General features: G+C 49.7%; 1 protein-coding gene across 1 annotated transcript; it reads left to right on the plus strand.

Moving 5' to 3' along the window:
- Positions 1 to 15,079: 15,079 nt before the first annotated feature.
- On the plus strand, positions 15,080 to 20,342 carry LOC307227705 (uncharacterized protein). The gene has a single exon (XM_079997116.1). It carries the CDS (start codon positions 15,293 to 15,295, stop codon positions 19,436 to 19,438), a length of 4,146 nt encoding a protein of 1,381 aa, XP_079853242.1. The 5' UTR covers positions 15,080 to 15,292; the 3' UTR covers positions 19,439 to 20,342.
- Positions 20,343 to 27,695: the final 7,353 nt, after the last annotated feature.

Consider the following 27,695-nt stretch of genomic DNA (forward strand, 5'->3'; position numbering starts at 1 on the left):
AAGAGAGAGAGAGAGAGAGAGAGAGAGCGAGAGAGAGAGAGAGAGAGAGCGAGCGAGAGAGAGAGAGCGATAGAGGGGAATAGAGCGAGGGAAAAGACGAAGGACACGCACAATCACGTCGTCAATAAGAGAGAGATTTGGGGTCGCTGCCTCCAGGGACTGGAACCCCGGTCTTTAGGAGGCCGACACTGCGCCCCAATCAGGAAGCAGCCGCTGGGGGCCCCCCAGCGACCCCGCGCCGCCGGTTTTCAGCCCCGCCCCTTTCAAGAGAATACTCAGCCACGACGCGCAAAGGAAATAGAGAAATGTTCACTTTGAAGCCTTTGAGGTCGAAGTTCTTTCGGCGTCGGACGCGTCGCCCTTGTTGGGCGCAAATGGAGGCGTGTCGCCGGACGCTCCTGTCCAGGGACTCCACCCACCCCCCCTCCCCCATTTTTTTTTCGGGCGGATGAGCTTCACTACGCCCTGGCAAGCGCTCCGACGGGGACATAACCAATGAATCCTGTCTTTGAATCCTCCTACGGTACGGAGCACCGAAAGCAAGGGAGACGCTCGGCCCGGCGTTGGTATTTTTTAGACAGCCGTGGAAAAGTGGTGGCGTCCATGAAATGACTATGTTACCAGCGCCCGTGCGACCGCGCCCTGCAGGGTTTGGTCGACGCTGAAGAGCCGACAGATGAGCCTGACCGAGGCCGCCCGGCGTCCCTTCCTCTCTCCTTCTGATCGGACGCCGTCACTGGAGAGCGCCGTTGTTTTCGATCGGAACAACGACCCCTTTCGCTTCCTGTTTGAAGACTCCTGGTTGCCTCCGCGGTGCGATCTGGACGTCCATTTCAAATTGAGGCAGTGGGTTGCCGACTTTCCCCCCCGAACAATGATTAGATCTTTACTTGGGGCCCTTTTAAGGCCGTTTTAGGACTCGAATAGGGTCCTTTCAAGGTCCTTTGAAGTCACTGTTAGGCTCATTTGAGGTCCTTTAAAGACCATTTTAAGATCCCTTTAAGGGTTATTTTAGGTCCTTCCATGCTCGTTTTAAGGCCCTTCTGACATCCTTTTAAGGCTCGTTTTATGTCCTTTTATGGGTAATTTTATCTTCATTTTAAGGCTCATTTAAGGTCCCTTTAAGGCTCATTTATGGTCATTGTAAAGCTCATTTTAGGTCCTTTAAGACTCCCTTCGGGTCCTTTTAAGGCCCTTGTAGGGCTAATTTTATGTCCTTTTAAGGCTCATTCAAGGTCCCTGTAAGGCTCATTTTAACGTCCTTTTAAGGCCCTTTTCGGGCTCATTTGGAGCCACTTTAAGGTCTTTTAAGGACTCTGCCAACAAAATATCAACACAAAGCCTCACAGCCACCGGTGCTTGAGAGGCACTGAGCGCTGAGTGGTGGAGACGTCTATCATCACGCTGTTTTCAAACTAAAGCCAAACTAATTTTTTTTTTTTTCTTCAAAAACTTTGGGAAGAGCCGTTGGCGAGCGGCGGGCGTGGTCCCTCCGGGGGCTCCAGGCACGGAGACGGAGGTCGTGTACAAAGTGGACGTTTTGGGGGACGGACGATGGACACTCCACACCAAGGGCTAAAGTGTGACTACTGTGTGTGTCTGTGGTCCGTACACTATCGGCTTTTTATTTTACTTCAGACCTTCCTCTTCCTCTTCCTCTTCCCCTTATACTTCCTCTTCCCCTTATACTTCCTCTTTCACTTCCACTTCCCCTTCCTCTTCCACTTCCACTTCCCCTTCCTCTTCCCCTTCCCCTTATACTTCGCCTTATACTTTCTCTTCCACTTCCCCTTCCACTTCCACTTCCTCTTCCTCTTCCCCTTATACTTCCTCTTCCCCTTTTACTTCCTCTTCCACTTCCCCTTCCTCTTCCACTTCCCCATCCTCTTCCACTTTCTCTTCCCCTTCCTCTTCCACTTCCTCTTCCCCTTCCTTGTCCTCTTCCACTTCCTCTTCCCCTTCCTTGTCCTCTTCCACTTCCTCTTCCCCTTCCTTGTCCTCTTCCCCTTCCAGTTCCTCTTCCCCTTCCTCTTCCTCTTCCCCTTCCTCTTCCCCTTCCAGTTCCTCTTCCAGTTCCTCTTCCCCTTCCTCCTCCCCTTCCTCTTCCTTTTCCCCTTCCAGTTCCTCTTCCTCTTCATCTTCCCCTTCCTCCTCCCCTTCCTCTTGCTCTTCCCCTTCCCCTTCCTCTTCCTCTTCCGCTGGTGTTTGAAAAAGTAATGTACCGCTGTTTTCCAGATGATACCAAGCCCCTCCGCCTTTTATTTACACATGTATTTATTTCTGGTGAGATTTGAAGGCGCTTCATGTCGGACTGTGAACATTCAACTATTCAAGAAACTTTTTTTTGTTTTTTTGTTTGATTTTTTTGGCTTTTCCAGCGTTTCTGCGAGGAGTCCCGGGGCAGCCATGACGATGTCATATTTTGTACATTTCTATTTCCAGCTTATTTTCTAAGTGAAACGTGGGAAACGCACGTCGCGGCGCCAGCGACTTCATCGGCGCCATTTTGGGAAGGAGGGGTTTGGGGGGGTGGGGGGGGGGGGTTGTTATCCCAAAAAGTGGAAATTGAAAATTGAGAAAATTGTCTCAACTTTCGACCTGAAATAGGGATCGGACGAGGACCCCTTGTGTTTTAAGGATGGAGGTAATGATATTATTTTTTCAGTTCCCACCGCAGTTAATATGGTTCTTTTTGATCTGTGAATTTCAATGTATAATCCTGGATTTTGTGAATATTCCATTTTCATTTTTTTTGATAGAATCAAGGAGATAAAAAAAAAAACCAAAACAAAACAAAAAAAAAGACAAGTATAACCTTTGTATTCCTCGACGAGAATTAAAAAAAAAAAACACGAGCTGATGCAATCACGGAGAAAAGACGAACCGCATGACGGCGTTGGAAGCCGGCGTCGATGACGTCACGGCCGTGGCTGATGATGTCACAGCGCCAGCCGATGACGCCATGATATCGCGGCCCTCGGGCCGATGATGTCACGGCCCCCGGCTGAAGACGTCAAGGGCCCCGGCCGACGGTGTCACGGACCTCGGCCGATGACGTCACGGCGCCGGCTGATGACGCCACGGCGTGTGCGTTTGTGTCTATGTACATGCGTCTGTTTTGATTTGTGTGCCGGTGTGTGTAAAACCTTTGATGTCTTCTTGGGAATGCTGAACAACCTCACCTTTGGATTTAACTTTTTAATTTGAGGCCTGGACAAAAACGGTGCGTTGGGCGCGTGGGCGCGCGCGTCACAGAGGACGGCTCCATGGATTAAAAAGCTCTTTAAAGTATTCATATTGAGCTGTTATGAGATGGAACGGCCTGCGGGACTCCTTTTTATCCGTGAATAAAATAAATAAAATAAATAACAAGTCACAGCTTTCTTGTCGAGCGCCATTCACCCAAGAACCTTTCGCAAATTTAGACAAAAAAAATAATAATAACTGTTGTTGAAGATGATTCAAACCTGTAAAAAAAAAAAAGTTTTTTAAATGAAATAAAGGCATTGAATTAATATCGGTTTTGGGGGGAAAAAATGAGGTCACGCCTTGAAGTGACTGTATAATTTCAAAGAAAGTGAATCTTGTCGCCCTCGTTTGATAAAACAACACATATCTGCAAAAAAAAAACAAAAAAAGAGAGGGAGAGGGAGTATTTTGGGAATACAGAATGCCCGGTTTCTCATGTTGTGCCCGTGTGTTTTCACGACTGGTGCCGCGGGGTCGTAGAGGGGCCTAGAGGGCCCCGTCAATTCAAATGAATTTAGCTTTTCAATCCGAGCCGGGGAGAGAGACAAAAAAACAAAAACAACAACAACAACAAAGAGCAGCACCAATCCAGACGAGGGTGAACAGCCCGCGCCGCGTCTCCAGGTTGTTCACGCCAGAAAACGTGGCGCTCGTGAGCCTTGAGCGGGGCCAGATGTGGGGCTGGACGTTGACACTGGAGTTTCTAAATGTCACCTTATTCGCCCCCGTTTCATTGGAAGTCGACAGACCTTGTAGTTTCCGTTTAATCTGCCGCCCATAATGAACGTGTGTGTGTGTGTGTGTGTGTCGCGGTGGGGCAGGGACTCATGGGCATATTTGTATTCTCAAAGCTACTTGGTGACCTCAGACAAATGCTCCGTACATTTGATTGTACATTTCCTCAACGCGTCCCCGCTCCGTGTCCTGTTTCCTCTCGAAAAAGAAAAGACAAGCATCCGACGGAGGCCTCGTCGCAAAATGTGCAACCCTTTGGTTTGGTGATCGGACGTTCAAGTTGATGGAGCCCACCCTGTTCAATTACTTCTAATAAATAAATCCCAAAAAAATCCCAAAAAAGGCTTTTGCTTGTGTTTGTTTTGTCCGTGCGCCGCGACCACAACGCGGAGCATCCTGAGGGGGCTTGTCTCGCGACACGGCTGCCGACTGCTAAACGAAAGATTGAATCGAGAGGGAATGTTGATTTGAAATAATTGTGCAACTAGTTGAAAAAAACCCCGAAACCCATAGAAATAAAGCGGTGCATCTGGGCCGCAGCTGTTTACCGTTGGTGAAATGAAATTGAAATTGAGCTGAATCTGCGCTCGTCGCAGGTCTCCCGCTGTGGCTGCTGTGCACCACCACCAGATGGCGCCACCCGCTAGCGTTGGGGAAGCGCTTGACGGCGGAGCGATACGAGGGGGGTATCCGTATCCCTGGCGACGGTCGTTATTAGCGGCCGTTATTTCGTAAATAACCGCCCGCCCCGGTTGACCCTCCATCGAGCGATCGGGGCGGCGCATCCCGCCGCGCCGCGTCGGAAATGAGAGAATAGCCATTTGCGGGGGAGACTTTTCGGCCACTTTCCGTTTCCTGAAGGCGGCGTTGACCATGGTGGTGTTGTTTACCAACAGTTTTTTGGTTTTTTTTTCGAGAACGCCCGGCGTAACCGGTGCTCGGCCGGGAACACAGCGGGCGAACAAACGCGCGGTGAGGCGTCGGTTCTGCTCCGCCCCGGACTCTGTTCTTCTTCTTCTTCTTCTTCTTCTTCTTCGGTGGTTACTGGCCGTTGGCGAACCGGCTGTGAGGCGCATGGCCGCCCCTGCTCCCCTCCCCCCCCGCGCGTCCTGTTTCACGTCCGTGGTTCGCTCCCCGACGCAAACTTTGCAAACGCCACCCACCCCGGGGCGCTTCGCGGGCAGATCTGTTTTTTTTTAACGTCACTCACGGTTGCCACGGCTGCCAGACCTTGTACCAAACACTTTATGTCAGCAACGCTTCCATATGCGTGTCGACGGGTCCAGCAGCAGACGCCTCAAATGGTCATTTGAATCGTTGTGCGTGTGCGTGTGATAATTCATTATTCATTCATTGTTTTTGATTTGAATGTATTAGACACAACATGATACGATGTTTAGTATGCATCATGTGCAGGGGGAAGAAATAGGTCAAACATCTTCCAAAATGCAACAGATTTATTTATGGGCTGACACACACACACACACACACAGACACACACACACACAGACACACACACACACACACACACACACACACAGACACACACACACAGAGCACATGCAAATGCCAATAAGTAGTTCCACACACATGCCACACACACACACACACACGGTGCTCAGAGCTTTGGCAAACACTCTCTTTGTTTGTAGAAATCAAACAGACTCGCACACACACGCACGCACATACACAAACACACACACACACACACACACACACACACACACACACACACACATATGGACGAGGACAAGGAGCAGTATCGTATCTTCATGGTGTCTTTAATCGAATGCAAATTTGCATTCTGCACATAGCGCAGCCAGCACACACGCACACACACGCACGCACGCACACGCGCGCACACACACACCCGCTCAGACTCACACGCTCAGTGTCGTTATGCAGCCTGCACAGTAATGATATCTTTAATTGACTAATTAACATTTCACACACTGACTGAGTGTGAACATGCACACAAACACTCACCCACACGCACGCACGCGCACAGTTTAATGACTCGCGCTGTCAAATTGACAGCTCCTTTTAACAGGAGGGCAAATAACACGACGCACGCGCCGCGCGTGCGTCGTGTTATTTGCGCGCACTCAATAAACGCGCACGCACACGCGCGGAGTGATGACCTCCAGTGTGAGAGGCCGTAGTGACGACAGACCCTCACAAGAGCTGTTATTATTATTATTATTATTATTATTATTATTATTATTACTATTATTATTATTATCATTACTATGATTCCGCTCTGATCAAAACACAGACCGGTGAGCGCAAAAACGCACGCGCACGCACACACACACACACACACACACACGCACACACGCACACGCACGCGCGCGCACACACACACACTTTGCTGATTTATCGCGTGTTATCACACGTCGCACGTCGGGGTTTTGAACGCAGCGCCGCGATAAACAGCAGTAAGAGCGGCGTGGAGCTCCGGGGGTCCGCGCCGTGTGGCGGGCTCCACCCGGAACCATTCCGCAGACAGGAAACAACCATTTCACCGCTTGAGCAGCAGCAGCAGCGGCGGCGGCGGCGGCGGAGCGCGGAGCGGCGGACGCGGGCCGGAGAGCACGGGAGAGCACAAACAAAACAAACACGCGGAGCGGCATCCACCCGAGGAGGGAGCGCGGGGCGCGGCGCGGCGAGCGGCGGGACGGGGCTTGTGTTTTTCCCGCTTCGAACAATGGAGGCGTCGGGCCGCCGCGGCGGCGGAGGGCTTTTTTGTTAGCGGGCGGAGAGCAGCGCTGCGACGGGCCGACGATGGAGCGGGAGGCCGCGCCAGGCGCCTCGCCACGGCCCCGCTGACGGGCCCCGGAGGGACCCGCGGGAGCACGGCGCTCTGCCCCTTTTTTTTGTCGGAAAGACGAAACGCATCCACCCCGCGGCCGTGCGCCAGGAGGTAAAAGAACAAAATCGGTGCAAATAAGAGGGGAAAACGGAAAAAGACGGGGTTCGCGGCGGACGCTAGGCTAGCGAGTTAGCCGTGGCTAATAGATACGGCTAGCCGAGCCGTTAGCCGAGACCAGTGGTGGCGAATGAGCGTGCTAGCCTGGTGCTAGCCACTATGCTAAGCTACGCTAAGCTAACCGGAATGCATCCTTTTTATTCCCCGCAGGCTCTTAGCGTGTTATTACCCACACATGCTCGGTGCGTAATAAACAGCAGATCAACGAGAGTTATTCTTATAAACAGTAATCATAATAATTGTTATTAGTATTATTATTTGATTAACTATATTAGTATTATGATCATTGATAATCATAGTAATAATACATTCAGCCGCATCAGAATAATTGTAATTCGCATTGAGACGTTTGAGGGAACTTTCTAACGCGAGAAAATAAGAAGTGAACCGAAGTGACGGCGCATAACGTTGAGTTTTTAGAGTTTGGAAACACTTGTTCCGCCTCATTAGCATTTTGACGTTTGTTGTGGTTGAACTTTCGGACGTGGTCGACAAACTGGAAACGCACGGAACACGCAAAAACAAGTTTTGATCCACGTTCAAATCACTATGCATGTTAAAATCACTGTTTAAATCTCTATGCATGTTTAAAACACTATGTTCAAATCACTATGCATGTTAAAATCACTGTTTAAATCACTATGCATGTTTAAAACACTATGTTCAAATCTCTATGCATGTTTAAAACACTATGTTCAAATCTCTATGCATGTTTAAAACACTATGTTCAAATCACTGCATGTTTAAAACACTATGTTCAAATCTCTATGCATGTTTAAAACACTATGTTCAAATCACTGCATGTTTAAAACACTATGTTCAAATCTCTATGCATGTTTAAAACACTATGTTCAAATCACTGCATGTTTAAAACACTGTGTTCAAATCTCTATGCATGTTTAAAACACTATGTTCAAATCATTGCATGTTTAAAACACTGTGTTCAAATCTCTATGCATGTTCAAATCACTATGTTCAAATCTCTATGCATGTTTAAAACACTATGTTCAAATCACTGCATGTTTAAAACACTATGTTCAAATCACTATGCATGTTTAAAACACTGTTTAAATCTCTGCATGTTTAAATCACTATGCATGTTTAAAACACTATGTTCAAATCACTATGCATGTTTAAAACACTATGTTCAAATCACATTGCATGTTTAAAACACTATGCATGTTTAAAACACTATGCATGTTTAAAACACTATGCATGTTTAAAACACTATGCGTGTTCAAATCACTATGTTCAAATCACTATGCATGTTCAAATCACTGCATGTTTTAATCACTATGTATGTTTAAAACACTATGTTCAAATCACTATGCATGTTTAAAACACTATGTTCAAATCACTATGCATGTTTAAAACACTATGTTCAAATCACTATGCATGTTCAAATCACTATGCATGTTTAAAACACTATGTTCAAATCACTATGCATGTTTAAAACACTATGTTCAAATCACTATGCATGTTTAAAACACTATGCATGTTTAAAACACTATGCATGTTTAAAACACTATGCATGTTTAAAACACTATGCATGTTTAAAACACTATGCGTGTTCAAATCACTATGTTCAAATCACTATGCATGTTTTAATCACTATGTATGTTTAAAACACTATGTTCAAATCACTATGCATGTTTAAAACACTATGTTCAAATCACTATGCATGTTTAAAACACTATGTTCAAATCACTATGCATGTTCAAATCACTATGCATGTTCAAATCACTATGCATGTTTAAAACACTGTTCAAATCACTATGCATGTTTAAAACACTATGTTCAAATCACTATGCATGTTTAAAACACTATCGATTTAGATGTTCCTGTCGTTCGGACTCGTGCTCTCTGTGCGTCAGTTATTTTTGTTTTTTCCCACTCAGCTCTACCCCCAGATTCACCCTAATTTTCACCCTCAGTTTTCTGTGTGTTTGTCGTGCAGACGCTGCAAATTTAAATCAAACTTTCCTCCCTCTGCCTTTCAGATCCCCGACTTTCCCTCAAATTCCCGGATCGCCGACGGAGAAGTCGTCCGACGCCCTCTCCACCCCGACGGCCCTCTCTACCCGACCAGCCCCCCTCCGCCTTTTTTTTGGGAGGGCCGGGGATCGGTCTCCACCCGGCAGGTACGAGGCGGGCGGAGCCGCCGCTTCCCATTTCACCCTCCCGCCCCAAAGTGAAACGCGGGGAGTTGGGTGGATTCATAAAACCAGCGTCGCTTTGAAATAGTCTGGAAGGAGACGCTGTAGCATGAGGAGCAAACGGTAAAATAAGTAGAAACACAGTTCATCTCAAGGGGGAATCTGGTGTTAGGTATGACCTCAATATTTAAGAGATAAATAATTGTATTATATTAACATAAATAAACAAAAGTTAACACTAAAATACAAACATTCCTGTGTAGTAAACATGTTTATTTATGTGTACTCTGCGACAGTTGATAACAAGTAAATAAGTTCTAGTAAATAATGAGGCTTTCGAGCAGCAGCAGCAGCAGCAGCAGCAGCAGTGCTCATAATAAAGTTTACGTTCCACTTTGGTGTTTTTAACTTTACTTGAAGTTGAGGCAAAAAAAAAAACCTAAATATGATGATGAACTTGTCAGGGGATGTGGGAACCTGCCACTCAGGTGGTTGTTGTGTTTGTGTGTCTGTACAATACACATGTAAACATGACCGGATCACCCCCCCAATTTCAAAGAAGTTTAATTTTCTATCCATTTATATATATTTTATTTTTTTAGTTCTTTTGTCAAATAACTGACATTCTAGATTGGTGTTTCTCAGAGGTGGTCCGGGGACCCCCAGGGGCCTCAGTCAGGGTTTCCCTGAAGAGTTTTTTTGGGGGGGGGGCAGGGGACAAGTTTCCTAAACAAAAACGTGTCCTTTGCATCTTTACCAAGTTGATATTTCTACAGGTAGAAGGTCTTTCTGTGTTCATGTCGTATTTACCCCTGGACGTCATCTCTGGATTTCTCTTGGATCCCACTTCGTCTCTACTGTGTTTAGGGAAATCACAGTGAAACTAGTTTCCAAACAGTCGTTACTGTACCTTGTCAATTCAATAACGGTGACCTTTTTAACTAACTTCTGCTGCCGAGACCCCCCGGGACCTCTGAGTGGCCCCCGGAACACACATTGAGACCCGCTGCTCTGACAAACCTAAAAGGCCCCCCCGAGGTTGGAAATGACGCAACGTGATGAGGGCTTTCGTAAAACCAAAGTGTTTTTATTTATTTATCATCTCATGATCGTTCCCCTCGATCCCTGAAGGGGATCACGCTTAGTTCAACTTGCATCTTTTAAATGAAGGTAAAAAAAATCATTCTATGGAAGCCTTAACAGCGGATTTAGGACGGTTCACTGGAGTCGACTTGGATGGAGTAGCGCGTCACATATTAGGAAAGTAAACGTTGGTTTAACTTGTTCATGTAAACAACGTCCCTGATTTAAAAAGTAAAGTAAGGAGAATAAATCTGGTTCTTTGTTTATAGGTCTTTTTTTAAAACAAATCAAAACTATGACGCACCTTAAGAATGGGACCGTTGATGATTGGAGTCGATTGTTGGTACGTTTTTATTAAAAAAATCCTATTATTATTTGTTTAAAAATAAATAAGCTTCCGCAATCTTACCATTTTAGATCAACCCAGTTTTTTTTGTTTTCTTTAATTTAAAAAATATATATATATTTTAAATTTGCAATCAGAATGAGTTTATTCCAGCAAGCACAGCGTGTGTGCGTGTGCGTGTGCGCGTGCGTGTGTGTGTGTGTGTGTGTGTGTGATTAAAATGCAATAGTGAAATATATAAAATAGAGAATATACAAGATGTGATTCTGTAGCATGAGGGATCAGTACGGGTATTTAGGGTATAAATGATAAAGTAAATACTTAGGGAATAATTACAGTGTTATAACAGTGTGTGTGGCAAGCAGATTAGTCTTATTTATTATATCTATAGAGGTAGATTTTATTTATTTATTTGATTATTTATTTTTGAGTCTGTTGGTCCCTAAAAGAGGGTTTTGTCTGGACCCTGTGAGTCTGACTCATCGGCCCCGGGGGGATTTCACACCTTGCTCAGAGGCACTGCGTCAGCAGCGTCTCCTCGGAAGCAGAAGCTCATTTTAATTTTTCCAAAAAAAATAATCCATTATCTCCCCCCCCCCCAAAAAGTACTTTTGTGATTTGCGTAGAGACGGGCTCCTGCAGCGCTCTTTGGACCGAGGCCGTGTTGTTTGAACGTCGTCCGTCCGGTATCTGCATCAGATTTTTTTCGACCTTCACCCCCAGGCCCAAGTGTTGCATCGTTTAGAAATGTACTCGTAAAAGGCCCGTTAGCGGTTCAAGGAACAGAGTTTGCTCCTTGAAACTGTTTTTACTTGACTTTGCTTGAAATTTGACGGCGATGAGTCCAGGTTTCAGGGTGTCGGCAGGTCCTTAAACTCTTTAAATGTCTTCATTTTTACAAATATTAGGCCTTTTTAAAAGTCACAAAATGACTTAAATGTGAATTTATCTGGTCTTGATTTCTTAATATCAATATTCAAAATGCCTTAAAAAGTCTTGAAATGTCTTTGGTTTGACAAACAATAGGCCTGTAAAATTCATTAAACATGACTTAAATATGAATTCATTAGACGTTCATTTCAATCGTCAAAATGCCTTAAGTCCTTGAACGTCTTAAATTCACTTTTACAAATATTACCCTGTATGAGGCATTAAATACGACTTTGATATTAATTTCATTTAACCATTTCTTAATTCCAATAGTCTAAAGGAGCCGGGTTGTTCTGTGTCGGAGTCAATATGTCTGACGTTCTATAAACCCTGAAACCCTTCCTCTGGGGCTCATACTTACCTGTGGGGGGAGGGGAACATCCCGTACTCACCTGTCTGTCTGATGTTCTGTGGTTGGAAGTACGACCTGATGTCTGACCTGAAGGGGAACCGCCCGGGGGGCAGATCGTGACCTGCTCTCTGCCCGGAACTAACCACTCTGCTCTGAATATCTAGTCTCCCTTCCCTCCAGTGCGTCGTGGGGTACGAGGGCTGGGATTTGTCCCCCTCCCCCCCTCCCCAAAAAAAAAAGTGACGGGGTCTAAAAAGGCCTCAGAATGAGCTGCCTCACACCTCCACACGCTCTGGACCAGACACTTCTTGAGGATTGTTCGTTTGAGGCCCTAATGTGTCTTTGTTTTGTTGTTGTTTTTTTTTTTTTTTCTTCTTCAACTGCGCCTTTGCAATAGAAACGCGAGATAAAACGACAGAGAAGTGTTTTTGTAAAGAGATCAATCAATCACGGAGTCCAGTCAGAAAAGCACCCCCTGCTACGGCCGTGTCCCTAAGAGAGAGGCACAGAGAAAAATGTCCCCACTGCGCCGGGTTTGGTTGCGTATGCCCTCGTTTGGTTCCAGACCATAACAACGCACTGCTGTGGCGCCCTCGGCAGCCGCCTGTATCCCCGAGAGGAAGAGCCGGCCCGGCAGGTTATTCATGTTAAACTACTGTAAAAACATTTTTGTTACAGCTTTTACCTTTTTTATATTTGTCTTTTATACTTGTATTATTTTTTTACATTTTTTTTCTTAACCAAAGAAACTGTACCGTTACGGTGGCTTCAAAAGCGTGATTCATACCCGACCGTGTGCCGCTGTATCGCTGCATCCTTATGTTGCTCTCAGCCAATCACCACAAGCCTTCTTCCATGGAATGAGACGTGTGATTGGCTCACTACCGCAGCAGCAGCTACAACAGTGTGTTAAAGGATGGGTTCATCTTAAAACAACAGTCAGGTGTCCATATGAACAGTGGAAGAGGTTTTCCTCCTTGTCATCATTCCTCCTGTACTGGATGTTTGTTTCAAACGACACTGCCCAAATACTACATTATACAGTTTGGTTCAGTTATTTCATAAATATTTCAATCATTTGAACTTTCAAAATGTTATTACTGTAAAAATAATTTGGAGGGGGAGGAGTGGTGGCATTTTACATGATGGGTGTAGTAGAGGGGAAAAAATGTATGAATGAAGTACTGTATTGGTATCAGTATCACTTTAAGGTACTGGTATTGGTATTGGTACTGGTACCGTACATTTTTAAACAATACCCAGCCCTAGTGGTCACACAGTTTATATGATATCATATATTACCAATTAGGGTTCTGCAGTTTAGCCGTTTCCCTAAACACTCTGTAAAAAAACAGACGTGCAAAGGGATGAACACAGTGCTGTTGTGTTTCCAGGGAGATGTAAACAACAACAGAGTGATGTGATGTGGACAAAGGATGAAACCAGTACGATATTTATTTCTTAGCGGAGGCTGAGCTGACCGTATTTTATTATTATTTATTTAATACATGTAAGAACGCGCTACATCCTCTTTAAAAACAAATCAGTTTTCTGCCTGCATTGAGATAGACAGCACAGCCCATAATACTCGGTAGCTCGGATGGCTTACTAGCGGGGGTGGGTCGTTAAAAACTGTGAGACAGTATGGCATGGAGTCAGCATATATTAAGAATGGAATTGTTTTTATTGTTTAGGTTTGTTTGAGTTATTTAGTTTGAAATGTGTTTGGTATTAAATTAAATAGTTTGCTCCTTGTTTATTCCAAATCTTGATACTTTTATACTTTAATTCATTATTGACAGTTTCACCAGTCCCGGGGGGGGGGGGGGGGGCACGGAAAAATATCGACGGTCTCAAACGCTAGAAAATCTTTAAAGTTGGTTTTGCGTAATTGCACTCATGGATTGAGGATTCTCATATATATTATTATTGGGATATAAACTTGGTCCTAAGCGACCAATCCCTCATATTTGATTTGTATTAAGCTTGTTTTTTTTTTTGTTTTGTTTTTTTTTTGTTTTCTCGTTAATGCCGTACTCAAACTGGCCCCCATCGCCCCTGAGCAGGAAGCCTCTTGGAGCCACATTGAGCAGCGCTACCGGCTGGAGGACGGGTGCCCGGAGGGGTCAATATAGAATGCCAAACTAAACAACAATCCTCCTCCAATGGGTTTCGCCGCGAGGTTAACGGGACTAAAATGATGTTGCCAATATCATGACAAACAACGTGGCAACTCAATGAGAGCGTAGGGCGGTGTCTAGAGAAGTTTAGAGAACTTTAGAGGTAGGAAATAGGATGTAGGAGGGATGTGCCAAAAACATAGGAAGCCACAGGAAAAAAAGTATGATACAACTATGATATTTACCTTTTAATAACAAAAAAAAAATATATTTTTTTTTATTAAAGGCATGATCAAAGTATTTTTGACTAGGAAGTAGATGAGAAAGAAACCGTGCTTAGGAATAAGGACAAGGGTAAGAAAGGTTATTTTGTGCGTATGGCGTCATGACTGTAAAATCCAATACTAATAAACTGAAATAAGAAAATAATCCCATCCTTCATGACCCCAAATCTGAAAAGGTCTGAATCTTACCTTTTTTTTTTTTTTTTTTTTTTTTTTTTTAAATGACATTCAGTTTTGTACATCTAGTTTTATTAGCTTTATTCTTACCCAGTTTTTTTATTTCATTCCTTAAATTCTTTGATTATTCTACTTTGTAAATGCATTTAGCTGTACTTGTACTTGTTACTATCTGATGCCTTGTTTTAACGTAAAGCACTTTGAGTTACATGCGACTGTGTATGAAAGGGCTCTATGCTAGCTGAGTGCTATACAAATAAGGTGGTTGTTGTTATTATTATCAGTATTTCTATGTCAGTGGTTCAAGAAACCACCTGTTATGTGCTGAACGTTTTTTATTCACTTTCAAATGGAAAAAATGTATTTTTATACTGTTTAGTTTAATCAAATCTCTCTCTCTCTCTCTCTCTCACCCACCCACCTCAGGGTCGGGCGAAGCAACAGTTCATCCCTCTGCATTCTCACCTCCAGAAGAAAAGGAATAAAACAAAAACAGCGACACACGGTTGCGGAACAAAGACACTTGGAAGAAAACGAACGAAAATCTTTGCGTATGAATATTTACCACAAGACCTTTTCATGAAACATTTATTTAGCAGCGGCACTTGAGGGATTCAGCCCTCTGTCCGACGGGGAGAGGGAGTGTGATAGCGGAGAGGGAATCGTGGCTTGTTTTTTTTTTTTTTTTTGGCAGATTATATCGATTAGTGGAGGGTGCTCCTTAGACCCCAGAGGGGGAGGGAAACCTCCTTCTGGCCCTGAAACTGACTGGACGCTGTAGTTCCACCCAGGCCCGTCGCTGTTGCTCACACTCGGTTAAAACAGGGGCTAATTCCAGCCTCGGGACACCCTCCCATTGCCGTGTTGGGAGATGTTCCAGTTCAGCAAGTACCCTATGGACATTTTAGAAATGCTGAGCGGACACCAAGCGCACCAGTTCAAAGGCCTTGGATTAGAGCGTCAGCTGAGCCACCAGCAGCAGGTGCAGCTGCAGCACCAGCAGCAGCTCCAGCAGCAGCACCAGCCGGCCGCCGACACCTCGGGGACCCTCCTCTCGGGCCTGGGGCTGGGCTCCCTGCAGGGCTCACGGAGCAACGCCTTCGCTGACTCCTCCTCCATCTTCGCCAAGATGAGCGCCCCTCCGCCGCCCTCCATTTCGCACCAGAGCCAGTCGTCCTCGTCCTCGCACAGCTCCAGGAAGTCCAGCAAGATGAGCAGCAGCTCGGGCAGCGGCGGCAGCTCGTCGTCAGGCTACCCGCAGTTCCTGCGTCCCTTCCACCCGGCGGAGGCGGCGCTGGCCCAGGAGCAGTTGCACTCGGGGATGGGGCGCTTTGACTTTGGCGGGAGCAGCGGCGGAGGAGGCGCGGGCGTCATCGGCGGCGTGGTCACCTCGGCTCCCCCGCCTCCCCCGCTCCACCCAGGCCTCTCCATCCCCCAGCCCTCCTCTGGACCCTCCTCTTCCTCGCCCTCGCCGTCCACCTCGGCCGCCAACAACCCCTCCGGCAGCACGGCCGTCCCGCTGGTTGGCCAGTCGGACCCCCGCAGCCTGCATCAGCAGTTCAGCTGCATGCTAGCCGCCAACCAGTACTTCCTGTCTGGGGTGCCCACCAACAGCAGCCTGGAGCAGTTCCTGGTCCAGCAGGGGACCCACAACCACCTGGGCCTAGGTCTGGGCCAGGGGGCCAGCGAATCCAACTCAGCATTGGCTCCTCCCCCGGCGCTGCACTCCTCCCATAGCCACGCCCACTCCACTCCTCAGCCCCAGCAGCAGCAGCAGCAGCTGAGCTCTCACGCCTTATCCCACCCCCACAGCCACACGCACCACCCCCACCCGCTCCACCCGGCCCCGCAGCCGGCTCCGCTGGGCGGCTTCGACTTCCAGGGCATCCCGGTCCTGTCCTCCAACCAGATCGCCTCCTTGATGCAGCAGGAGGCCGGCCTGCCCCTCCCGCTGCCCCTCCATCTCTCCCTCTCCAAAGATGATGCCTCCAAGGCCGGGGACAGTTCATCCTCCTCAGCCTCCAGCGGCGGGAGCCGGAGGAAGAAGGCGATGGCCGGCTACCTTCCCCAGAGGAAGTCCGAGAGCCACAGCCACAACAGCAGCTCCAGTGGTCATAGTCAGGCCTCCTCGTCGGGCCTGGTGGGCGGCGGGGCGGGCAGCGTGGGGATCGGCGGCATCGGAAGCGAGCCTCAGCACTCCTCCCTCCTCTCCTCCTCCTCCTCGCAGCAGCAGTCCTCCTCTGCGGTGTCTTCCTCCTCCTCCTCCGCGCCCCCGTCCTCCAACTCCACCTCCGTGCTCGTCGCCAACGGCAGCCAGCAGCTGCCCAAACCGCAGGAGAGCCACAACGCCATGTCGTCCGCCGGCTCAGCCGCTCAGGGTGAGCCAGAGCCGCTCTACCACTGCGGGGAATGCGGCAAAACCTTCACCCACCTGTCGAGCCTCCGACGGCACCTGCGCAGCCACGGGCTGACGCCGGAGAGCCAGAGCCGGAAGTCCGACCGCAACTCACCGAGCCCCGAGCGCATCTTCTGCTGCGGCGAGTGCGGGAAGGGCTTCAAGAAGAGGGGCCACCTGCTGCAGCACAGCGTCACGCACTCCCAGAACCGGCCCTTCGTCTGCACCGTCTGCCAGAAGTCCTTCAACCGCCGCGAGTCGCTCACCCGACACGAGAAGATTCACGACGAGAAGCCGTTCCGCTGCCCAGCGTGTGGCCGTTGCTTCAGAGAAAGCACCTCGCTGCTCAACCACGCCGCCTCGGGGACCTGCGGCAAGCCCCCCCGCACTTCCAAGAGCCGCGCCCCCGGAGCTGCACCCGGCAGCGCCGGGTCGAGCGGGTCGTCCAACTCCAGAACCGGCGGCAGCAGCAAGATGGGTGGCAGCGGAGATGCAGCGATGTCCAACGACAAATACGCCACGGACTACTCCAGAAACCGCTACCAGAGCCAGTCTTATGGCGGGGGCGGGGGCGTGGACGACTACAGGAGGTCGCAGTCTTCATCGCTCTACTCCTCGGCGGGTTCTCTCGGCAACGGAATGGGCAGCCAGACCCTCAGGAAAGCCCCCCTAGCCCCGACTCTCCACCCCCACCCGCAGAGCCAGCAGCACCACCACCACCAACATCAGCAACAGCCCCACCTCCCCCTCTCCTCCCTCCTCGACGACTCTGAGGACGAGGTCACCAGCAGTGCCATGTCGGCCATCGCCGCCGCGGCTGCCGCCTCCTGCGACCTCAACACAGAGAGCCGCGAGGGGGAGCGCAGGGACATCATCGGAGGTCTGCTCGGGGGGCTGGGGTTTGGGAACATGGGCGGGCCGTCCTCCACCTCGGGCGGTCTGGGGGGCTCCACCCTGCCGCTGACCCACCCCAGCCAGCCCCACGCCAAGCCCAAGAGGCCGCGAAAGCCCCGGGAAAAAAGGGACCCGTCTAGCATCATCAGGCGAAGGAGGAGCCCCGGTCCCCCGGGGGACGGCACCGAGAGGCCGTACGCTTGCCAGATCTGCGGGAAGCGCTTTAGGCGGGCGGAGACGCTGCGGCGCCACACCCGCGTCCACACGGGCGAGAAGCCCCACGCCTGCGACGTGTGTGGCAAGATGTTCCGCGAACCCTTCCACCTTACCAAGCACCTGACGGTGCACTCCGGCCAGAAGAACTACAAGTGCAACCTCTGCGGGAAGGTGTTCGCCTACGCCCAGAGCCTGGTGCGGCATGGCAAGCTGCATCGCAAGGGCGAGATCGACAGCCAGGGCCGGCGGGTCAAAGGGGGCGCGGTCGGCCAGGTGGCCAACGCGGGCGGCAACTCCGACTACTACTCCGCCTCAGCCTACCCCCAGGGAGAGAAGTCTCCCACGCACGGCACACCCTCCCAGCGGCTCTACACCTGCACCGTGTGCTGGAAGTCCTTCCGCCACCACTTCCACCTGACGGCGCATCATCAGACGGTGCACGGCGGCGGCGTCGGGCTGGAGAAGTCGTTCCGCTGCGAGGTCTGCGGCAAGGCCTTCGCCTACTCTAACAGTCTGGTCCGCCACAAGCTGTCGCAGCACAGCATCGACCGAAATGGCCAGCGCATCGCCCAGCCGCCGCCGCAGCCCCAGCGGCAGCAGCAGCAGCAGCAGCAGCACCAGGCGGCGCCCGGCTTCTCCCCGCTCTTCTACGACTCGGGCTCGGGCTCCGCGGGCTACGCTGCCGCCTCCCCCCACGTCCAGCAGGGCGCCCCCGCCTCCCAGCAGCACCCTTTTCACTACCGGTCAAAAAACTTCCAGCGGCGGCATGGGCAGACGAGAAAGCACCGGAAAAAAAAAAGGCGCGTGGTGATCCACAGCATCATGCGCGACGGGAAGCTGGTGGGCGTGCCGCTGAGTAAGGCCACACGCCGCAAGCTGCTGGCCCTGAGGAAGAAGAGGGGCAAGAAGCAGGCGCAGCTCAACCGCAAGAAGCTCCTGGCGCAGCTGCGCGTCAAGGGCAGCGAGATGAAGGTGAAGATGTGGCACGGCGGCGCCGTGAAGGTGGTCGGCCTGTCCTCCATGGAGATCTCAGTCAAGCGCTTCCCGTGCCCCGTGTGCCCCAGCACCATGTACGCCCGCCGCTCCTCCCTACTCATCCACCGCGCTGTGCGCCACCCGCCGCGCAGCTCGGGGCGCCACGCCCGCCTGCGCTGCCAGGTCTGCGGCAAGCGCACGGGCTCGCTGCGGCGCGCCCTCCGGCACCGCGGCCGCCACCTCAAGGAAGGAGCCTTCCAGTGCCACAAATGCCGCCATCGCTTCTGGAACGGCAAGCTGCTCAGGCGCCACAAGTTCTCGTGCCGTGGCCTGATGGGCGGCGGCAGCGGCAACTGGGGGCTGATGAAGACCAAGTCGCCGTTGTCTCAGGACGCCGGAGCCGTGGACGCCGAGGTTCCCGTCACCGGCACAGTCCCAGTCCCCGTCCCCATCCAGTCGCCGCCGCCCGTCCACATGTCGGTGCCGGTGCTGGTGCAGCCCGAGAGGTCGACGGTTCTGACCGAGTACAGCCAGTGAGATCCTTTTCTAGATAGATCTGCTGTTTTATTTTTATCGTAATAATAATCCCAGAGGAGAGAGAGAGAGTTTTTAACTAAATCCCAAGCGGGGAGATTTTAGTCTAACTGTAAGGAATCCTCAGCGCCCTCCCCCGGCGGCACCGCGGCGCCTCCCCACCACCAGGTGTCTTTCGGGGAAGGAAAAACAAAAACACAGCGTCCTGGACTCGAAGGCTCTGACTCGACTCAGACCATGTGACGCCTGCGTCTGAGGAACTGATGCATTCACCCCCCCCCCCCCCCCCCCCCGCCTTCTCTTTTCCTCCGCTCCCTCCTTTTTTATCTTTTGTTTTGTTTTCCCCAGCGGTGTTGGCGCTGAAGTGATGGATGTGTGTTTGTCCAGTTGTTTCCTCATTATCCACGAGTTATACGCTATAGTCTTTGTTTGTTCTGTCTGAGTGTTTCCTCCTTAACCCACTGGAGAACAGTGCTCTCCCCATTTTTATATATATGCCGTGTGTGTATAAATATATATAAACTGTATAAATATATATACACACACACACACACACACAGATAAAAGACGTCTGGTTGAAAGATGAACTAGTCCGTGAGGATGAGGGAGAATCCTCTCCTAAAATCCTCTTTTTTGTTTTTTTATTGGTTCTTATTTTATATATTTTTTTGTTTTATTATAATTTTTTTTTTTTTTTTTAACGTTTAAGTTGCCTAACATGACTCGTTGACTTCATGACAGTGACTGGGTTTAACCGGCTCACTCAAGCGATTCAAAGGAAAAAGAAGAAGAAAACAAAAAACAAAAAAAGAAATTCAGTGGAAAAGGAAAAAGTGTCTTTCTCTCCCGCCACAAAAGCGACAAAAAAGCCCGAAAGGGGCGGAGCGAGCAGGTGGATGTACACTACTACGTTTGTCATTTTTTTTTAAAAGTGTGGGGTGGGGTGGGGGGGGGGGGGGATCTGTGTTGAGGATTTAGGAAAGGGAGAGGGGGGGGGGCGGGGGGGAGTGTACTGTACAATTCGTATTATATTTTTATTATATATTGATTATTTGCCGTTTTTTACTCCAAGTATCATTTCTTTTATTATCGTTGCTATCGTGGGGGGAGGGGGGGGGGGGGGGACGGGTGAGGGATCTATCTTTGTAAAACAAGGGGATGAATAAATGTATTGATGTGATATTCTTTTCCTCCCCACCCACCCACCCCCGCCCCACCCCCATGCAAACAGTTCTCCCCCATTTTTGTAACAAATGTGTAAACATAGTTCATTATTTAGGTCCCGTCTGCCAGTGTTTTTGTTTTTATATATATATTTTTTTCCCCGTTTCCATTTCCAACCCTTTTTCTGTAAAACTAAAACATGTAATATTATTACTAAATTACTATCCTTTTCTTTGCCTAAAAAGTGAGTTGTTGAAAACCCTCAGAAATCAAATAAAAAAAAAAAAAAAATTAAAATACTGAAATGTTATGGCATCTGTTACGTTTCTTTTTTTATTTATTTTTTTAGTTTTGTAGTTTTATGAATGTTGTATGTGGACGTTTTTTTGTTTTTTTTTTAAGTTTTATTTTTGATTGGATTTCTATCTGAATAACTTGTATTAATGTCAATGATTACGTTTATGTTTCTATCGGACACTGTGAATGCACCATCACCTCTATATTCCCAATTTCTTCCCATAAATGACCCTTAATTCTGGTTTTCAAAAAGTTACCGCTTTTCTATATTTCCCAAACGTTACAATTTTTTACAAAGTCAATCGCCGGCTCTGGAATAATCTATTCTGATTGGTCGGTAGCGGTGATCAGCATTCAGTGATTTCTGAATAATGGGCAACCACTCCCTGTTTCCCCTCCCTCACACTCCTCTTCCTCTTCTCTCGGCTGCTCGCGTTAGTAGTCGCCACAGTGGATCATCCGCCTCCAACACCTTCTGTTCTGCGCATCCTCCTCCCTTACACCAACCGCCTGCATGTCCTCCCTCACCACATCCATAAAGCTTCTCTTTGGCTTCCTCTTTCCCTCTTGCCTGGCAGCTCCATCCTCAGCCTCCTCCCAACGTAACTCATCTCTCCTACACACTTTTCCACCAAACTGTCCAACCTGAGCTGTCCCTCTAATGCACTCATTCTTAATCCTGCCACCTTACTACTGTCTGACTGCCCTCATACATATCCTGTACCACTCTTAGGTACCTCTCTGCCACCCCCGACTTCCTCATGCAATACACTTCCTCTCTCTGCACCCTGTCATACGCTTTCTGTAAATCCACAAAGACGCAGCGCAACTCCCTCTGGCCTTCCCTGTACTTTTACATCAGCATCTTAAAGCAAACATTGCATCTGTAGTACTTTCCTGGCATGAAACCATACTGCTGCTCGCTGATCCCCACCTCTCCTCTTAACCTTGCCTCCACTACCCTTTCCCAGAGCTTCATGCTGTGGCTTATAAACTTTATTCCCCTGTAGTTACTACAGCTCTGTACGTCTCCCTTATTCTTGAAGATGGGCACCAGTACACTTCTTCTCCACTCCTCCGGCATCCTCTGCCTTTCCAGGATGGTGTTAAACAGTCTGGTTAGGAACACCACCATCTCACCTAAACATTTCCATGCTTCCCCAGGTTTGTCATCTGGGCCAACTGCCTTTCTGCTCTTCATCTTCTTTAATGCTGTTCTCACCTCAATTTTCTGCACTTCTTTGATCCACTTTCCCATCCCTCACACTACTTGTAAAAAAAAAAAAAAAAAAAAAAAATCGGAGTCAATATTCTGGCTCAATATATGAATTAGTTTAATAATTAGCGGTGCGGTGATCAGGATAATGCACAGCCAGCCGCCCATCATCACAGAGCCTCAACCTGAGCCGCAGCGATGCAAGTCCTGGTCCTGGTCCTGGTCCGGATGCATCATCCCCGACGCACATCCACGTTCTGTTCGGCTTCTTGTTCATTTCGTCTTTTGAGCCCAAATCTGAAGGAGGGCGACGCTCACATGCAAGTGTCACGGCCCAGAGCCCTGACGCGACGGAAGAAAGGATGATTGAAATGATTCAATACGGGCCAAAAATGTTTCTGTCCTACCTGGTGCTCATCTAACCCGAACCCCGGGTGAATGAGTGTGTTAGGGTGGAGTTCCGGGAAAATTTGTGTGCTGGGATGAATGAGTTAAGGTGGAGCTCTGGGTGGGTGAGTGTTAGGGTGGATGAGTCTGTTAGGGTGGAGCTTTGGGTGTATGAGTGAGGGTGGAGCTCTGGGGGTAAGTGTGTTTGGGTGCATGAGTCTGTTAGGGTGGAGCTCTGGGTGGCTGAGTCTATTAGGGTGGAGCTCTGGCTCCATGAGTCATGGAGGGGCTCTGGATGGATAGGTGTGTTTTATGGTGGAGCTCTTGGTGGATGAGTGTGTTAGTGTGGAGTTCTAGGAGAAATTATTGTTTTGTGGTGGGTGAGTTAGGGTGGAGCTTTGGGTGGATGAGTGTTATGGTGGCGCTCGGGGTGGATGACTGTTGTGGTGAAGCTCTGGGTAGAGCTGTAATGGATGAGTGCGTAAGGGTGGAGTTCTCGGAGAAATGATTGTTTTGTCATGAGTGAGTTAGAGTGGAGCTCTGGGTGGATGAGTGTGTTGGATGGTGCTCTAAATGGAGCTGTAACACATAGATGGGTCTGTTATGGTGGAGTTCTAGGTGGATGAGTGTTATGGTTGAGCTCTGGGTGGATGAGTGTGTATGGGTGGAGCTCTGGGCCGATCAGTATGTTAGGGTTGAGCTCTGGCTGGATGAGTTCTGGTGGAGTTCTGGGTGGGTGGATGTTAGGGTGGAGTTTTGGGTGGATGAGTCTGTTAGGGTGGAGCTTTGGGTGTATGAGTGAGGGTGGAGCTCTGGGTGTATGAATGTGTTTGGGTGCATGAGTCTGTTAGGGTGGAGCTCATGGTGGATGAGTGTCAGGGTGGAGCTCTGGGTGAATGAGTGAGTTAGAGTGGAGCTCTGGGTGGATGAGTCAGGGTGTAGTTTTGGGCGGATGAGTGTTGGGGCGGAGCTCTGGGTTGATGAGTGTGTTTGGGTGGATGAGCGTGTTTGGGTGGATGAGTGTGTTTGGGTGGATGAGTGTGTTTGGGTGGAGCTCTGGGTGGATGAGTGTGTTTGGGTGGATGAGTGTGTTTGGGTGGATGAGTGTTAGGGTGGAGCTCTGGGTGGATGAGCATGTTTGGGTGGATGAGTGTGTTTGGGTGGATGTGCGTGTTTGGGTGGATGAGTGTGTTTGGGTGGAGCTCTGGGTGGATGAGTGTGTTTGGGTGGATGAGCGTGTTTGGGTGGATGAGTGTGTTTGGGTGGATGAGTGTGTTTGGGTGGAGGAGTGTTAGGGTGGAGCTCTGGGTGGATGAGTGTGTTTGGGTGGATGAGCGTATTTGGGTGGATGAGTGTGTTTGGGTGGATGAGTGTTAGGGTGGAGCTCTGGGTGGATGAGCGTGTTTGGGTGGATGAGCGTGTTTGGATGGATGAGTGTTAGGGTGGAGCTCTGGGTGGATGAGCGTGTTTGGGTGGATGAGTGTGTTTGGGTGGATGAGCGTGTTTGGGTGGATGAGTGTTAGGATGGAGCTCTGGGTGGATGAGCGTGTTTGGGTGGATGAGCGTATTTGGGTGGATGAGTGTGTTTGGGTGGATGAGTTTTAGGGTGGAGCTCTGTGTGGATGAGCGTGTTTGGGTGGATGAGCGTGTTTGGGTGGATGTGTGTGTTTGGGTGGATTAGTGTTAGGGTGGAGCTCTGGGTGGATGAGCGTGTTTGGGTGGATGAGCGTGTTTGGGTGGATGAGCGTGTTTGGGTGGATGAGTGTGTTTGGGTGGATTAGTGTTAGGGTGGAGCTCTGGGTGGATGAGCGTGTTTGGGTGGATGAGCGTGTTTGGGTGGATGAGCGTGTTTGGGTGGATGAGTGTGTTTGGGTGGATGAGTGTGTTTGGGTGGATGAGTGTTAGGGTGGAGCTCTGGGTGGATGAGCGTGTTTGGGTGGATGAGCCTATTTGGGTGGATGTGCGTGTTAGGGTGGATGTGCGTGTTTGGGTGGATGAGTGTTAGGGTGGAGCTCTGGGTGGATGAGCGTCTTTGGGTGGATGAGTGTTTGGGTGGATGAGTGTGTTTGGGTGGAGCTCTGGGTGGATGAGTGTGTTTGGGTGGATGAGTGTGTTTGGGTGGATGAGTGTGTTTGGGTGGATGAGCGTGTTTGGGTGGATGAGTGTTAGGGTGGAGCTCTGGGTGGATGAGTGTGTTCGGATGGATGAGTGTGTTTGGGTGGATGAGTGTGTTTGGGTGGAGCTCTGGGTGGATGAGTGTGTTTTGGTGGATGAGCGTGTTTGGGTGGATGAGTGTTAGGGTGGAGCTCTGGGTGGATAAGCGTATTTGGGTGGATGAGTGTGTTTGGATGGATGAGTGTTAGGGTGGAGCTCTGGGTGGATGAGCGTGTTTGGGTGGATGAGTGTGTTTGGGTGGATGAGTGTTAGGGTGGAGCTCTGGGTGGATGAGCGTGTTTGGGTGGATGAGCGTGTTTGGGTGGATGAGTGTGTTTGGGTGGATGAGTGTTAGGGTGGAGCTCTGGGTGGATGAGCGTGTTTGGGTGGATGAGCGTATTTGGGTGGATGAGTGTGTTTGGGTGGATGTGCGTGTTTGGGTGGATGAGCGTGTTTGTGTGGATGAGTGTTAGGGTGGAGCTCTGGGTGGATGAGCGTGTTTGGGTGGATGAGTGTGTTTGGGTGGATGAGTGTGTTTGGGTGGATGAGTGTGTTTGGGTGGATCTCTGGGTGGATGAGTGTGTTTGGGTGGATGAGTGTGTTTGGGTGGATGAGCGTGTTTGGGTGGATGAGTGTTAGGGTGAAGCTCTGGGTGGATGAGTGTGTTCGGATGGATGAGTGTGTTCGGATGGATGAGTGTGTTTGGGTGGATGAGTGTGTTTGGGTGGAGCTCTGGGTGGATGAGTGTGTTTTGGTGGATGAGCGTGTTTGGGTGGATGAGTGTTAGGGTGGAGCTCTGGGTGGATGAGCGTATTTGGGTGGATGAGCGTATTTGGGTGGATGAGTGTGTTTGGGTGGATGAGTGTTAGGGTGGAGCTCTGGGTGGATGAGTGTGTTTGGGTGGATGAGTGTTAGGGTGGAGCTCTGGGTGGATGAGCGTGTTTGGGTGGATGAGTGTTAGGGTGGAGCTCTGGGTGGATGAGTGTGTTTGGGTGGATGAGTGTTAGGGTGGAGCTCATGGCGGATGAGTGTGTTTGGGTGGATGAGTGTTAGGGTGGAGCTCTGGGTGGATGAGCGTGTTTGGGTGGATGAGCGTGTTTGGGTGGATGAGTGTTAGGGTGGAGCTCTGGGTGGATGAGCGTGTTTGGGTGGATGAGTGTTAGGGTGGAGCTCTGGGTGGATGAGCGTGTTTGGGTGGATGAGCGTGTTTGGGTGGATGAGTGTTAGGGTGGAGCTCTTGGTGGATGAGTGTGTTTGGGTGGATGAGTGTTAGGGTGGAGCTCTGGGTGGATGAGCGTGTTTGGGTGGATGAGTGTTAGGGTGGAGCTCTGGGTGGATGAGCGTGTTTGGGTGGATGAGCGTATTTGGGTGGATGAGTGTGTTTGGGTGGATGAGTGTTAGGGTGGAGCTCTGGGTGGATGAGCGTGTTTGGGTGGATGAGCGTGTTTGGGTGGATGTGTGTGTTTGGGTGGATGAGTGTTAGGGTGGAGCTCTGGGTGGATGAGCGTGTTTGGGTGGATGAGCGTGTTTGGGTGGATGAGTGTGTTTGGGTGGATGAGTGTTAGGGTGGAGCTCTGGGTGGATGAGCGTGTTTGGGTGGATGAGTGTTTGGGTGGATGGGTGTGTTTGGGTGGAGCTCTGGGTGGATGAGCGTGTTTGGGTGGATGAGTGTGTTTGGGTGGATGAGTGTTAGGGTGGAGCTCTGGGTGGATGAGCGTGTTTGGGTGGATGAGCGTATTTGGGTGGATGTGCGTGTTTGGGTGGATGTGCGTGTTTGGGTGGATGAGTGTGTTTGGGTGGATGAGCGTGTTTGGGTGGATGTGCGTGTTTGGGTGGATGAGTGTTAGGGTGGAGCTCTGGGTGGATGAGCGTGTTTGGGTGGATGAGTGTTTGGGTGGATGAGTGTGTCTGGGTGGAGCTCTGGGTGGATGAGTGTGTTTGGGTGGATGAGTGTGTTTGGGTGGATGAGTGTTAGGGTGGAGCTCTGGGTGGATGAGTGTGTTTGGGTGGATGAGTGTGTTTGGGTGGATGAGTGTGTTTGGGTGGATGAGCGTGTTTGGGTGGATGAGTGTTAGGGTGGAGCTCTGGGTGGATGAGCGTATTTGGGTGGATGAGCGTATTTGGGTGGATGAGTGTGTTTGGGTGGATGAGTGTTAGGGTGGAGCTCTGGGTGGATGAGTGTGTTTGGGTGGATGAGTGTTAGGGTGGAGCTCTGGGTGGATGAGCGTGTTTGGGTGGATGAGTGTGTTTGGGTGGATGAGTGTTAGGGTGGAGCTCTGGGTGGATGAGCGTGTTTGGGTGGATGAGTGTGTTTGGGTGGATGAGTGTTAGGGTGGAGCTCTGGGTGGATGAGCGTGTTTGGGTGGATGAGTGTGTTTGGGTGGATGAGTGTTAGGGTGGAGCTCTGGGTGGATGAGCGTGTTTGGGTGGATGAGCGTGTTTGGGTGGATGAGTGTGTTTGGGTGGATGAGTGTTAGGGTGGAGCTCTGGGTGGATGAGCGTGTTTGGGTGGATGAGTGTTTGGGTGGATGGGTGTGTTTGGGTGGAGCTCTGGGTGGATGAGCGTGTTTGGGTGGATGAGTGTGTTTGGGTGGATGAGTGTTAGGGTGGAGCTCTGGGTGGATGAGCGTATTTGGGTGGATGAGCGTATTTGGGTGGATGTGCGTGTTTGGGTGGATGTGCGTGTTTGGGTGGATGAGTGTGTTTGGGTGGATGAGCGTGTTTGGGTGGATGTGCGTGTTTGGGTGGATGAGTGTTAGGGTGGAGCTCTGGGTGGATGAGCGTGTTTGGGTGGATGAGTGTTTGGGTGGATGAGTGTGTCTGGGTGGAGCTCTGGGTGGATGAGTGTGTTTGGGTGGATGAGTGTGTTTGGGTGGATGAGTGTTAGGGTGGAGCTCTGGGTGGATGAGTGTGTTTGGGTGGATGAGTGTGTTTGGGTGGATGAGTGTGTTTGGGTGGATGAGCGTGTTTGGGTGGATGAGTGTTAGGGTGGAGCTCTGGGTGGATGAGCGTGTTTGGGTGGATGAGTGTGTTTGGGTGGAG

The sequence above is a fragment of the Zeus faber genome (genome assembly GCF_960531495.2).
Source record: "Zeus faber genome assembly, chromosome: 1".
NCBI classification, from domain to species: Eukaryota; Metazoa; Chordata; class Actinopteri; order Zeiformes; family Zeidae; genus Zeus; species Zeus faber.